Source organism: Pelobates fuscus, chromosome 4 (genome assembly GCF_036172605.1).
Source record: "Pelobates fuscus isolate aPelFus1 chromosome 4, aPelFus1.pri, whole genome shotgun sequence".
Taxonomy (NCBI): Eukaryota; Metazoa; Chordata; class Amphibia; order Anura; family Pelobatidae; genus Pelobates; species Pelobates fuscus.
Window position 1 is genome coordinate 66650196 of NC_086320.1, and position 15942 is coordinate 66666137.

Below are 15942 nucleotides of genomic sequence, written 5' to 3' on the forward strand. Positions count from 1 at the left end.
TTTCTAATTTTTCAGCCTTTCAAACAATATGACATCAATGTCCGATTTTATTGCAGTTGAAGAGAATATTGCATAGAGTTTCTCAAGTTCTTTTTTTCACCATTGATTGTTCAGGGATGCTTGAATTTGTTTCCATAGTTTAGCATAGAAAAAACAAAGAGGTAATCTGCTTGCAAAGGTAGCCAATCAAAATAAAACCCTTTGTTAAAAGTCAGAAGTGGGACTTTAAATCACCTGCCTGACTCATACCACTTACCTTGAGATGATTCATGTATTCAAATAACCTTCAAGCTATGTGCTGCTGCAATGTATCGCTTCGAAATATGAGCCATTTTTCCATTAGTCTATCTTGTTGGAAAATAATCATCAGAAATCACCATAATCATAATTATATTCTAGTGCATATGTATTATTACTTAATTTTTATATATCATTGATTCTTGTCTCAAACCAAAGGAACACTCATGCAAGTTCAATACAGGCCTGGTATACTGTTATCCAGAGATATGCTTCACTGATAATAAAAGGGCTACTCCAACCCTTTGCCACAATTAGCCTTTTTAGGCTTACAATGCCCAATTTAGCCTTGCAGTTAGGTCCCCTTTTAAATGAAAAAAAAAAAAAGTTCAGATTTACATGTAATTAAGTGCCAGTTAGAGTTCCCAGAGCTGACCTCCCTCCTCCATCTGATGTCAACAGGGGGCCTCATGTCTCGTAGAGAAGCCTGTGATTGGACTGCATTGCTGGCTTAGAGCACATGCGCGCAATCTGTGCTGGCAAAGGGAGTGGGAAGGGAGGGATTTTGGGAGGGAGAGAGGAAGGGAAATGTAATTAAAAGAAAAATTAAAATACAAGCAATGGATGCAGGTGGGAGGGAGCTAACAGAGGCAGAGAGAAGTGATCTTTCCCTTGCAGGCGACAGATGTAAAATATGCACAGAATTGACAGGCAGTTCTAGGCTGACTAAGTCAAGTATGCTGAGGAGACACTCTCTCTCATTCCCCCACCTTTTATTATTATTTCTTATTGATATACCATTAACATATTCTGCAGAGCTGTTTAGTACAGGAAATACAGAGAAATAATAAACATGTACAAAAGGAACAAAAGACCCTGCCCGTGAATTTTATAGAAAGTGCACAGCAAGGTATTATAGTGACCGAAGCAATATTAGATTAATGAACCAGTTTTTGAGTATAGAGCATACCTCCTCTGAAGTCTGACTGCTCAATTCACTCAATTTAGGAGTTAAAACACTTTTGTTTCTGTTTATGCAGCCCTAATTACACCTCCCCTGGCTGTGACTGACACAGCCGGCATTATTTTTTTGTTTTGTTTTCATTTTCAATCAGATGTTAACTTGTTAAAAAACAGATGTTAAAAAAAAAAGTATATCCTACTCAGTAAATTGAACTCTAATCACATACAAGAGGCTCATGCAGGGTCTAGCAGGCTATTAACAGGGCAGATTTGAAATTCTAAATTAAACAGATTTTGCAATAAAGGAAGTGTAAACATTAGATCTTTCTTTACAGGAAGTGTGTATTAAGGCAGTGCAAGTCACATTCAAGTAGGGGTCGTTAAGGCTGCATATACAAACTGATGTAACTCCTAAATGGCAGTGAATTGAGCAGCGAGACTGCAGAGACATGATCTATACACCAAAACTGCTTAATTAAACTAAAGTTGATTTGGTGACTATAGTATCCCTTTAACTTGAACTACTTGCTTGTTTTAGGTCGTAATGTAAAATGTGCCCCAATAAACAGCTTCACAGAGCCCTGTCATTTTCAATAACATGTAAGAGCAAAACAACAACATTTTGCAATGAGAAAATAAATACATGTAATCCTCCAATGTGTTCATTGAAGATACGGTAATGTGGAAACACGAAAATTGAAGGCTGATGGAGAGAGCAGAGTGTAAAACGCAGAAAGGTACTCTAGAGATCCGAAGAAAAAGACTGGACAGGAAGATAACCTGCTGATCACCTTATGATATAGCCAGGTGTTCTCAACAGAAAATAATTCAACTGCATCTCGAAGCATAATGGAAACTAAAAACTGCTGACATACTTTATTAACGACTAGATGGGAGAACAGAGGTTCTGAGATAAAATCTAAATTGTACACAGTTCTGCAGCAGCAAGCAATACTAATTCAAAAATGTCCAGAAAATCGCTGTCATAAAAGAACAACACTATAGTTTAGAAAACTTGGATTAAAAAAAAAAAAAAAAAAAAAAAAAATCGAATTGAAAGGACATTGCAGGCGTCACATCCCCCACTTTATCTAATGTTACTGGCTATGCATTAAAAAAAAAATTATAAAAAAAAAAAAAAAAAAGGGGGGAAAATAAAATATACTAGTAAAAAAAAAAAATACCTCCAATATGTGGTCTTTTAAACAAAGATTTGGAGGCGGCACTGAGAATGCATATTGTTTGCCAATATTATGAATGGCTGTGCAAGTGACATGTCTGACATCACGTACATATTCCCATAGCTTTTATGATGTCACATGCTTGCATACCATTCTTTTCAGTCAAAAAGGTTATTAAAGGACAACTGTCACAGCTTTATTTTTTTTAAAGAATGCTTGCTGCATGTAATGAAGAGATATGTCATTTTTTTTTTTTTTTTAACATGAAGCATTTGTAAAAATACCTGAAAATCTGGCCTCTACTATTACAGAACACTAGATCCCTCTGCCATCCCTCTGAGGTACAATCCGACCTTTAGGTTCCTCCTTCGCTCCCTGCACAAAGCCATTGCGCTGTGTGGTCTGCCTGGTTCAAATTCTGACCGAATTCCAAATGCACTGGCAATTCTCATCTTTATTAAAGCCAAATAGTCAGAATTCAGTCGATCTGACTGATTCTGTAACATTGGTTCGGATGAGAAAAATCACAGTTTTTCCGAACTCATCCAAACCAGTCTATAGCACCGGAATCGCAAATGACCATTCACATGCTATTTTCAAGTGAAGCAGGAGCCTAACAGTCAGATTCTATCTCAGTCCAACCGAAGGTGATTAATATGGCAGATGGATTTAGTGTTCTGTAAAAGTAGGGGCCAGACTTTTAGGTATTTTTACATATACTTTATTTATTTTTAAATGGACTACCTTTTTTCATTACATGCTTCAAGGATTCTTATAGTAATAATAATTTTAAAAAAAATTATGGTGACAGTTGTCCTTTAAAAAATATCTAATAATAACCGGATATTTAGTCATATTCCATCTGGTTATTATTAGATATGGTTTAAAGGGCAAATGTTGCTGAAGGATTAGCGATTTGTGATATTTATTTCAGTATGAACAAAAAATGTGGCATTTTATTTCCACATTAGTAAGAGTCATATTCAGTAAAAAAAAAAAAACACTTAACTTTTTTAAGAAATTAAACGTAGGAGACCCAACTTTATACTGAAAGAACTTGATTCATTTGAGCACGGATCCATGTTTACTTCCACCGTACAGTAGCTCTTAAATATAGCCAGAAGCCTCCAAATGTTCCTGCAGTTGTACAACATACAAAGTACATATAAGGGGGGCGGGGCCGGGCCGCCAAGCCGCATGGCAGCAGAATAATGTGGCTCCGAGCTAGAGCCCTGAAAAAAGGCAGATAATTTACTTTTAAAATGTCCTAAAGCTGGAATGCTCGCTGGGACATAATAGAGGATCACCTAAGCTTTCGAACGATACAGATCTGCAGCCAAATACCCAGCGGGAGCACCAAAACTAATGAGACCGGCCTAGGCACCATCTCCGGCCGGAACAAGTATAGTTGCTGACCGAGACCCGATACCCGACCGCCTGGCCAGGTGAGCGAGCACCCAGGATGCAGAACCATTGATGGGGGGTCCACATGGACGAGAGAGGCGGCCCGCCCCCCCCCCCCCCCAGGTCGGAGGGGATAATTCCGGCCACATGGAGGCTGCATGCCCCGGAATGGAGACCACCGCCTGGGACACACGCTGACCTCCATTACAGGCACAGGCCACACAAACGTGGCCCGCCTGGTGATCACACTTGGAGATGGGGGACGCTTAATACCCACGCTACCTTCGCCAAGGGGGACTGTCATGAGCGACCCGCGCGGGCCCTGGCAGGGCCGGGCGCCGGACGGATCTTCCATGCTGTGGCCTTGACCGCTGGAGAGGTGGGTGCCTGGGTCTCCGGGTCTGGGAGGTCCCCGGAGGGCCCAGTCCCCGGCGCCGCGAGCTCGGTGAGGCGGGATGGCGCCGCCCCCCTCGACGAACCGGTGGTCGTGGGGGGTGGACACCGGCTTCAAGCATGTGGCCGGCGCCGGGCGAGACGTAGGAACACGCACCTCAAGGGACCCGCATGGAGCTGGGGAGGTGCAGGGAGCGGACGACCAGAGGACTTTTGTGGTGGGGTCCAACGGACAGTTTGTGCTCCTGAGTGCCCACGGAACCGTGGGGGACCTGACCGGTGAGCAGAGCTCGGCATGGGGAGAGGGAAGGAGGCCTGGCACCCCAGGGACAGTGTGGAAGCAGGGCCATGAGAGCGCCCCCCCCCCCCTTCTAGACAGACCGTTTGTTCACAAGCCAGCAAGAGGCCAGAGGGGGCCATCAACCCCACGCTGGACAATGCTTCCCACAAGGCACAACAAAGCCACATCCAGTGGAGAGCTTAATTTACCTAACAGCATGTATATTTCATTTTTTTTTTTTTTTTTTTATTGCACTCTTTAAATTATTATTAAGGCATACAAGCATTTAAGCCCGCAAAGCGCAGTGATAAGCTGCATAATCATGCAGCTCCACGCTCACGAGCAACTAGCGTAACATAATCCCTCTGTTCAATATGCGCAGTCTGTGCTGAAATGTGTACAAACGCATTCCTGCAAAGTCTCTATGTGTTTATAGGTACTGCCTAACTCGCCTCAGCGCAGGTGATAATCTGCATTGACCCTTTTGAACCGATACCTTAATCTGAGCTTGTATATCGTGCACACAGTTTTTTGCACTATTAGTTTCTTTAAATTTTTATTAAGGCATAATAGGTGTCTAAGCCCGCAAAACACGGTTATAAGATACATAACCATGCAGCTTCACGAGCAGCTAGCGTAACATAATACCCCCGTTCATTCTACGCAGCCTGTGCTGAAATATGTACAAATGCATTCCTGCAAAATTTATATGTGTTTATATGTATGGCCTAACTCGCCTCAGCGCAGGTGTTACTTTGCACTAACCCTTTTTGAACCGATACCTTACTCTGAGCTTGTATACCATGCATACAGTTGTTTGCACTATTGGCGTTCTTAGCATCTTTATTAAGGCATATATGTGTTTGAACCCGCAAAGCGCAGATATCAGATACTTAACCATGAAGCTTAACGCCCACGAGCAGCTAGCGTAACATAATACATCTGTTCATTATGCGCAGTTTGTGCGGAAATATGTACTAATGCATTCATGCAAAGTTTATATATGTTTATATGTGCTGACTAATTCGCCTCTGCGCAGGTGATGTTCTGCATTGACCTTTTTGAACCAATACCTAAGCCTCTGCGCAGGCGACCGTTTGCTTTCATAACAATCTGTCTGATAAGAGTACTCAAGATATGATACCAATAAACATATTTAAAACAAAGTACATATAAGGATCATGAAAACCTGAAGAACCACCAGGTTATCAAAACAATGTAACCTGTTTTCATGATATATGGTGGTGATATTGTCTTATGTTATTATTTATGTTGCACCAACAGCAAATAAAATGAGATGCTTTTCTTTACTAGATGTCGGATTGAACTTTTTCCCCCCCATGTAAACAGGGGGAAGAATACAGAGAGAAAAAATGTGGGGAAGTAAAAAAAAAAGGGTACAGTGGGCACGGCAAATACACCAAAATAGCAGAACAGTGTAGTTACAGGAGATATGACACTCTTGACAAATACATATGCTAAAATGGGAAGAAATCTCAGACCAGGTAAGGTTCCCCACAAGGCCCTGCTAGAGTAGTGGGCGTGATTGCCTAATGTTTAACAAACGTCCCTACCTTACATTTAAAGCATCCAACATTATTTTATTACATGCAACGTGTTGTAGTCATGCTTTGGTATATTGCGTGTCGTGGCCAGGGAAATATTGCAGATAAGAGTCCTTTCATCCTTTCTTATTGAGTTTCAGTAACAATTTATGCTGGGTAAAAGAATTTGGATGTGGACCAAGAAACATATTGCAGTTGGGCAATTCCACAACATAATGAATTGAAAAAAACTGCTTGTGTGTCTCACATGCAACACGAAGTGAAGTAGGCTGATGAGATTGAGCCATTACGTTATGAGATGGGTGGATGGTTACTTTTGAATGGTAACTAATAAGGGGCAGCATTGGCAGTCAAATCCTGTAGAGCAGTGGGTATTCTTTGACATTCTGAAATTGAGAAATGTATAACCTTAAATTTTCACATGTGTGCATGTCCAGTATATGAAACTACCACAAGAAAATAACAAATCAGGTATTGGACACTCCAGGGGTGTCCCGAGAGCTTAACCTTAGATTAAACTCTAAATATGCATTCAACACCCACTTAGCCCAATAGATGTGGGTAAGTGTGATATAGATTCTTTTAAGCAAACAAAGAAGTTTGAATGACTATCTGTTCCTGTCCAAATTAGAGATGATTAAATTGCGTATACGCAGAAGTAAATTCACACTGACACATGGAGTTCAGGTTAAAAGAACTTTGAGAAAATTTAATGGCATCTGGTTAAAAAGCGGGTATGCAGACCCTTTTAAAGGCAATATTACATCATCATAGAATATCAAGATAACAACAAATAAACATCATTAATTGGATTAGGTGTTAAGTGGTTAAGTCAATACCCTCCCATCAATATTATTAATTGGTCTAGGTGTTAAGTGGCTAGTTGGGCATCCTCCCATCATGGGATGTCGTCATCTTTGACACGGGAGTGGATATAAGATACAAGCGCCATTCTGGTTTAGCACGAGGCTCGCTCGATGGGAGGAGGGATCTGGCAGCCAGCCATTTTGAGTACTTGGCACCATTTAGCTTCAAGGTTAGTTTCTCAGGCTTAGTGAATACATATTTTATTAGTACAGTTCTCATGATCTAACTATGGCATACAATGTTTCATATTACAGGAACTTGACCGTTCCGGTGCTGCTCATAACCTTCTAGAAAAGCATTTCCTTCTAATATTCTAAATACTGTTAAGAAAATCAATAATAGGCAATCAATAATTCTACAACAAGTGTGACCTGGAAAAGTATGAATAGTAAGTGCTAACAAGTACAAAGTAACTAAAGTATATACAGTACTAAATAAAGAGGGATCACATATCAAAATCCCAAGAAGTGTATAGAGTGAAAAAACTAGCCAAGTACCTTTGCCTCTAAAGATAAATATTCTGGGGTCATCCAATAGCAATGCTAAAATCAATCAGTATCTGGCCTTTATTGTGCTAGCCTATTATAGCATAATAACACAAGCTATTTCTGTGTTTTAACTGTTATTTGTTCGAAATATAATTTTTTTAAAAAATGTATTCGATAGCTCCGTTGTCTTATTTCCAACAGTGATTCACTTGAAAGAGAAATGTCTAAAATTCTAAGTACATTTCAAATTTGGACCAAAATAGGCAAAATGGAAGCATAGTGGAATCTGCAATTTTTTCCAATTCAGTTATTTTTGCCTTATATTTCACATTCACTTAAAATTTCAGACAATTCTCACTTTAGTAAATAACTCTGAAAATAATAATAAAGTATTTAAGCACATTCAGATTACTCTGGTTTTCAAGGACATACCTTAGACCAACATTAAGGGGTTGTTACTATTATCCAGTTGAATGGTACTCTTTTTATTTATGGGGCTGAAACAACCCTGCCAGGATTTGAACCTGCAACCCAGATTCTATTGATGATGCATTAGCCCACTAAGCTATCTCATCAGCCTTTCTATAAATATAATATTTCTGCCTATCTTGCAATCTCAAATCTCATGCAGTCTAACTATATTTTTTTATGTACAGTTTCTTGTAAGAATTGAATAGAGAAATACAAATTTGCCATTTCCAGCTCTAAACATAGAACCAAAAATCTCTTTTCAAAACGACTTTAATCAAGTATTATCTCGGATGTTACTTCAAAAGGATGATGGCCCTTAACGAATGAACTGTGCGGCTACGTGTAATAACTATCTGCTGTGCCTTAAATCTTCCTTTGTAGCACAATACTTTGTTCTTAAGACTCAGTTCCTCTATAATACACTGATAATCCCTACTGTCTCTTCATTCATTCTACAAAGATATACAATACTTTTTGCAGTTTCCAAGACAACCATTTCTCTTGTTTTTATTTCCTGAATTGCAGATGTACGGTTTACCTATAGGTGTAAGTAAGACAGTTGGTGACCCATGCAGATTATGGAGCCATCATATCCATATCCATTCTTCTTAAAACCACGGGTATCACATTTATTTCATTTATATTCCTACAGCAATATTTTTCTGCCTACCCTAGCTTTGGGCTTTGAATTTTTTTTTTTTTATGGATTACGTCAAATATCTTCTATGTAGTTTTACTTAAATGCTATAAATCTGTTCATTGCTTTTTAGATGTACATAATATGCATAGTATGTTGACTTGATAAAACATTTTCTTAATAGCAGTGAACGACTACATTATACATACATACACATTTTTTATATTTTCTAACAGTTTATTCAAAATGGTAGACACAACTGGAATGTTCAATGAGGGGCAATAAATTACTATTTACTGCCCTGTTATCTACAGGAGCATGAAAGGTATCCTTAAACAGTGGCAAATAAAAAACAAACAAAAAAAACCAAAACAATAAAAAAAAAACTCCATAGCTAGGGTAGGAGATATGGAGGGCTCTGGCTATATATCAGGAAAATTTAGTAGGATGAATTAGCAGACTGCAAAGCTCTTTAAAATGTAGATGTCAGGATTTATCCATAAGTCATGTGTTAGATATTCACTGATGACGATAACATTTTCACTTTTTGCGAGAGTTATTATGTTGCCCACAAGGAAGCTCCACAAACATATTTTAGCTAGTTTGTCCATGATCAGGGACCCATCCAGGAATAGGCAACCGTTGGCACTAAATGTTGATGACTAGATCTCCCCTGATGCTTTGCTAGTAATAGCATTATGGGAAATGTAATTGGCATCTGGAGTGACTTAGGTTGCCTACCCCTTGATTAGTCTCATCCATGAGGATAGCCTTAAACGTAAACACTAGACACAGTGACCTAAGAAAAGTAGAAAATAAAATTGAAAATATGGGTAATTGAACAGGACAGTAAGTACCATATTTGTGAGGATCTCCAAGCTCTTACAATGAATTGTACACTCACACAATTACAATGTTCAGCAAATTGCTTGGATGATGACAAACTTCACACCATATCTCCATAAAAAAATAAAAATCTGTTTCACAATTTCACCAATACATGGTTTCTCTCCTTAATCATACTGCATCCATAGTATTATTTTATTAAGCTTGGCCATTTCCCATGACCGGTAATGCATCTTTCCATCATCCTTCCATTTGTTATTCTATTTTTATCAGGGATTCTAACAAACACGCTTATACTTTATATATTCTATACCCATTTACACATGACTGTGTAGTGGTGGTTGAGCTAGTTTTCAGTAAAGGGAATGAAATTTTGCAGCATGCACAAGGTTTAGGTACACGTTAGTTTGGAATAGAGATGGAGACGTGTATGCCTGGTTGTGAATTGACTTGGTTATAAATGAAAGACACCAACTGGTATTTTATAAAAGCTCAAAAGAGGAGGAGAGTCCCCAGCGCCGAGGGAGCCCGGCGCTGAAAAAAAGCTAAGGGATTAATGCCTTCCTCACCCTAGAGCCCGGCGGCAGGGGGGCCCAAGGACCCTATAGAGCCAGGAAAACAAGTAAACAAGTATGTTTTCCTGGCACTATAGTGGTCCTTTAAGCCATTGGTCTGTAATGTCCAAATCAGATCACTCTATTACAGAACTGTAATGTTTACCATTTGGGAGTTCGGGCAGAGTTGAGGCAAGTGACTATACACTGGAAAGAGGGGAGTATGATAGCCAATTACAAAGCTGACAGCTCGTGTAACTTGACAAAAGCTCCAACCTGCATTTCTATATAAGGAAGCATAGTCCCTACTTTTCGTTTTCTATAACTTTCTTACATGATCATTATTATGCAAAAAAAAAATGGGGCTGCCCAGGGGAACAAAATGTACTGCAATGTGGGGGGGGGGGGGTCTTTAATCACTATATAGCTTTAAAAATGCATTTATTTTGTTCTTGTTACACACTTCTATGACAAGTATTTTGATTAACTGGCTGTTTGAAAAAAAAAACATTTATATTTTAAGCCAAACAATTCTTACTGAAATTGTGACGAAAAAAAAATAATAAAATCTTGCAATGTCCTAAAGGAAGAAAACAAACAAAAAACATTTTATGCTGCCGGGTTATTCACGGTCAATTGATCTTGAGAAAGCCATCACACCGCAAATGACGCAAGAATTTCAAGCAAGAAAAATTATATACTTTAGGCTCTAAAAAAAAATAAAAATACAAAATACAGTCTTTATATAATGCAATCAGAAGAGTCCTTCATAGAAATAATTGAGCATTAAAAGTATATAGGCAGGCAGAGATTGATTTTACACAGTGAACTGGACATAACCTATTAATTTGAGAAAATAAATAAAAATAACATTTCCGGCTAAGCAGCATTTGCGTCTAATACATGGTTTTGCTTGCTTTAACCCCTTAAGGACCAAACTTCTGGAATAAAAGGGAATCATGACATGTCACACATGTCATGTGTCCTTAAGGGGTTAAACGTAAATACAATTACGGAGATTTCAACATGGCATAAATGCTTACTTTTTTTTCTACAAAAAACAAAAAAACAACAGCAGCCATATTCCACTAGATGTTTGTAATAAAACACATTAAGTTTTAAGTCAAAATGTTATAAAGTTAATTGTGTACTTACCTGTAAAAAATATATATGCTTAGTTTTTTTCTGCCAGAAATAAAGGCTCATAATGCCACAGAGCATTCATGAAGCCAACATTCAAAATCAGAATGGTTTTTGAAAGGAACTTTGTTATAATTTATATCATTCACATCGTATCCTGCAATGTCAATGGCCATAAAACTGCAACAACTTGTGTAGAATTTTCAAGTTTTAAACAGGTGTAAACAACTGTAGCTTAATGAAGTGGTTTTGGTGTAAAGATGATGCTACTGCAATCTCACTGCTCAATCCTTTGCGGTTTATGGTTTGAGTTAAATTACTTTGCTTACAGAGCCCTAGCCACACATCCCATGGCTGAGACTTACAGTTTCCATGAATAAAAGGTTTCATTTTACAGCATACTTTGTTTACTTTAGAAGTTCTTCACTCCTGTTCTGTTAACTGGTTTTTCATCACACACACAAGAGGTTGCTGTAGGTTCTAGCAATCAATTAACAGAGCCGGAGATACATTCTAAATTAAATTCAATATGCAATTGTCAAGGTGATGGGTATAACTGAACATGCAGAGCTTGAACGGATCTTCCTTTATCTATTTAAAGATAATAAGTAATACTGAAGTGCAAAATGTTTTAATATGCAACAATTATTTGAAAAATGATACATAATTAGGTGTCATTTACTACTCATATTTTTGGAGAATTATATTATTATTCATTAGGATACTACTCATAATCAAAATATATAATTGTTTGTTAGGTGCTTGACTACAAAAAGTTAAAGGCACTATGTCAATGGAACCCGAAATAGTTCTAGGAGCCTTTTGTCTTCCTGATTAATTTCTCCATTATGTCCCACTGTTCATTGGTAACCTATAAAATATGAAAGAAAGACGTGAGCTACAATTTGTAAAAGGATTTGCAGAACTAAATTTTCGTTTATATAATTTCAAGTTGGGCTCTCCTAAAAAGTCATACACGTTACTCACCACTGCAAATGCCAAACTCGATGCTAAAATACAGTCTCTGCTTACCTAATTGAGCCTCAAACTTTCAATTAAGATTTCAGTTTTCTACTTTAAGGAGTTTAAATAATAAACCAAAAAAAGTAGATATGCAAGCCACTCTCATTTTAACAAACATATATTAAATATTATAGATTTAACTATTCTGTAGCTCCACCAGTATAGGTAAAATATGAAATTGCAAAAACAGATTTGAAAATATAGTTCACAAAAATAGCAGTTAAAATGATTCATAGAGAACAGAAGTATAATATAGGAAAATTAAGTTATGCTGGGAAACCAGTGAGAAATTGTCACCAGGCGTACCGCAGCTATCGGGGTAGGCCCCTTGAATCTGCTTGATTTGCCCTAAAAATGGTGTATGCGCAATTTGATATGCCAGGGCCTTAATTACTAAATGGCATCCAATACCTCCTGGGTAGTGGTAAAGACAGAGCTTCTAGATTCTGCTAGTCCTCTCTGTTACATATGACAATTTCCACTAGGGATCGACCGATATTGATTTTTTAGGGCCGATGCCGGTATCGATAATCTGTTAACTTTCAGGCCGATAGCTTGCCATTTTCTGTACATTTACCATTTTGAAAAGATAGACTATTTCTAAAGGTAAATGCACAAAATATACATGCCACATGTAGTGGATTCATTGTGTTTAGACAGTGGAGCTGTGTGTATTTGTGTAGTGTGTATAGTGAATGCAGTGACTGTTTGTGTAGTGTGTATAGTGAATGCAGTGACTGTTCGTGTAGTGTGTATATAATGAATGCAGTGTGTGTTTGTGTAGTGTGTGGTGTGTAAAGGGAATGCAGTGTGTGTAGTGTGCGTAAAGTGAGTGCAGAGTGCAGTGTGTAGTGTGTGTGTATAGTGAATGCAGTGTGCTTGTATAGTGTGTGTATAGAATGAATACAGTGTGTGTGTGTGTGTGTATAATGTAGTGTGTATGTATATATAATGCAGTGTGTGTATATAATGCAGTGTGTGTAGTGTGTGCATTATACACACACACACTACATTACATTATATACACACACACTACATTACATTATATACACACACACACACACTACATTACATTATATACACACACACACACACACACACACACACACACTACATTACATTATATACACACACACACACACACACACACACACACACACACACACACACTACATTACATTATATACACACACACACACACTACATTACATTATATACACACACACACACACTACATTACATTATATACACACACACACACACTACATTACATTATATACACACACACACACACACACTACATTACATTATATACACACATACACACACACACTACATTACATTACATACACACACACACACTACATTACATTACATACACACACACACACTACATTACATTACATTATATACACACACACACACACACACACTACATTACATTATATACACACTACACTATATACACATACTACACACTCTGCATTCTATACAGAGTGTGTGTGCTTTCCTGAAGGGATGTGATTTGTGTAAAATGGGGGGGGGGGAGCATTTTTAATTTTATTTTTTAATGTTTATTTTAATTTTTAATATTTATATGTTTTATTATTTTTGTCCCCCCTCCCTGCTTGTTACCTGGCCAGGGAGGGGGGATATGACAGTCCCTGGTGGTCCCGTGGCATTGGCTGAGCAGTGGAGGGGCCCGCAAGTAGCGTTTACTTACCTTTCCTGCAGCTCCTCCAGTTCCCCAGTGTAAATCTTGCGGTCTGTGTGCTGCGCGGAGCGTTGCCATGGTAACCCGTGGCAACACTCTGATGGCCATGGGTCTCGCAAGATTTACACTGGGGAGCTGCAGGAAAGATAAGTAAACGCTACCTGCGGACCCCTCCAGGACCGCCGGGCTTGTAATGAGCCCGGCGGTCCTAGAAGGTATTAGCGACAATATCGGTATCTATATTGGCAGATACCGATATTGCCGAAAATACCGAATATCGGCCGATTATATCGGTAAAACCGATAATCGGTCGATCCCTAATTTCCACCACAATCTATTGAATACCATCCTACAGTGGTCAAAGGACCATCGCTCCTGAAACAAAGTCAAATTGGATCCTTGCCATACAACTGGTATTTTAGCAATACATTGTCCTTTAGCAATATAGCATCAACAATCTGTAATTATCGTTTCAAAATAGATTTTTTAGAATGCAGATAAAATGATACATTACCTTTTGTAGGCTATTAAACTCCCCTGCCATAAACACATATTCACCACCATCCATCCTAATGATCTGTTAAAAAAAAAAATTACACTAATCAGCACTTCTGTCAAAGATCAGTTAATGCATTATTATCTGGCAACATATGCAATAAGGTACGAACAGCTATAGCTCTCCAGCTGTTACAAAACTGCATAAATAACCAGTGGCTACTACCTTAATTTCACTATTACCTGTCAACCGGTAAGATTCAGGAATGCTTGACCAAAACATTTCAATATTAATCTTTCTTAGAACAAAATTACCAGATTTTACTAATTTCATGACGTAAAGTCATGATTTTATAAAGGACACAGAGGCGAATATTATGCTTATCTCTTTCTTTAATATACCTCAGCAGCAAAGAAAAAAGTTTTAAAACATTAAAAGGAATCAACTAGGATAGGTACTCCAGGGGTTAACCTAGTATGCTATCCTTAGCCAATAGGAACAGTCCATGTATCCATGTCCACCCATGTGACCTCTCTTCTCCCTCTTTCTTTGATCTTGCCGAAGCTTCAATTCATCAACTTGCGTAGATACTGGGTCCATAACATGTGCGTCGACCTTCATCTTCATAACCAAACAATGAACTTTAACCAATTGAATTGAGATGAAACTCGATCAACCATTGCATTTACTGTGATTCGTTAAGCTGAAAGGAGAGAAAAAATAAATGGTAATGTGTGGTCTAGAGACTGTGTGTCGCAGTTATGAAGGTTAAATCCTATAATATATGAACCTCTACAGACCATATGTTCTACTGTAAGCGATATTGTTTAAGAGTCATTCTAGTTCATTCATTACATTTCATACTAGCCCTCAATATTACAAGTCATACAATTTACTGGGTGGGATTTCACATCTTTCTTGATATTCTAGTCATCTTTCGCGATACTTATCATGTTTGTTTCGCGATACTTACCGGGTGGGCTAATATTCGCCTCCGTGTCCTTTATAAAATCATGACTTTACGTCATGAAATTAGTAAAATCTGGTAATTTTATTAAAGGACACGGAGGCTCATATTATGCTAGTTCAAAGCTGAGCAATGACTGATGATGTTATGTGTTCTGTAGGGTGAAAATAGTATTCTTTAAACGTGGATTCCCTTGACCAGTCGGCCGTCCGCAACAGGTCTTCCAACCTGCATCCCAGATTAAATGCTTTAGTCGCCATAGCTCCTATAGTGGAGTGTGCTCCAAACATGGATGTATCAATGTTAGCGGAGGTCATCACCCATTTCACCCATCGGGCTATAGTAACCGAGGTTACTGGTTGATGTGGTGTGTTGATAGCTAGGAATAGTTCGTGCCGATTAGGGTTCCGAAATGGTTGCGTCCGTTTTTCATACTCTTTGAGACACGCTATTGGGCATAGGTTTGTATTGTGAGGAAATGCTGGGTAAGATACTGTAGTAATCGTTGTTTTTGTCCGTCTGGTAATATTAAAAGTGACCCCTGATGGGGTGAACGAACGTGCATCCACGTCCAATGCCCTCACATCGGATACTCTTTTGCAAGATATCAAGCAGAAGAGCATGGCCAGTTTCGCTGATAGCTGTTTAAGTGTAAGGTCAGAATTCTGTGGCCATAATTCCAATAAATTTAGGACTAGGTTTACGTCCCACGTTGA

At 38.4% G+C, this 15942-nt stretch overlaps 1 protein-coding gene across 1 annotated transcript in view; it reads right to left on the reverse strand.

Annotated features, from left to right (window-relative positions):
• Positions 1–11641: 11641 nt before the first annotated feature.
• DECR1 (2,4-dienoyl-CoA reductase 1) overlaps positions 11642–15942 on the reverse strand; it is an 83860-nt gene continuing 79559 nt past the window's right edge. The window contains exons 9-10 of the mRNA XM_063450333.1: positions 14278–14340; positions 11642–11897 (exon numbers count right to left, since the gene is read on the reverse strand). Coding sequence (XP_063306403.1) covers positions 11838–11897; positions 14278–14340 — 123 coding nt within the window. The 3' untranslated portion in view covers positions 11642–11837. The remainder of the gene's footprint in view (positions 11898–14277; positions 14341–15942) is intronic.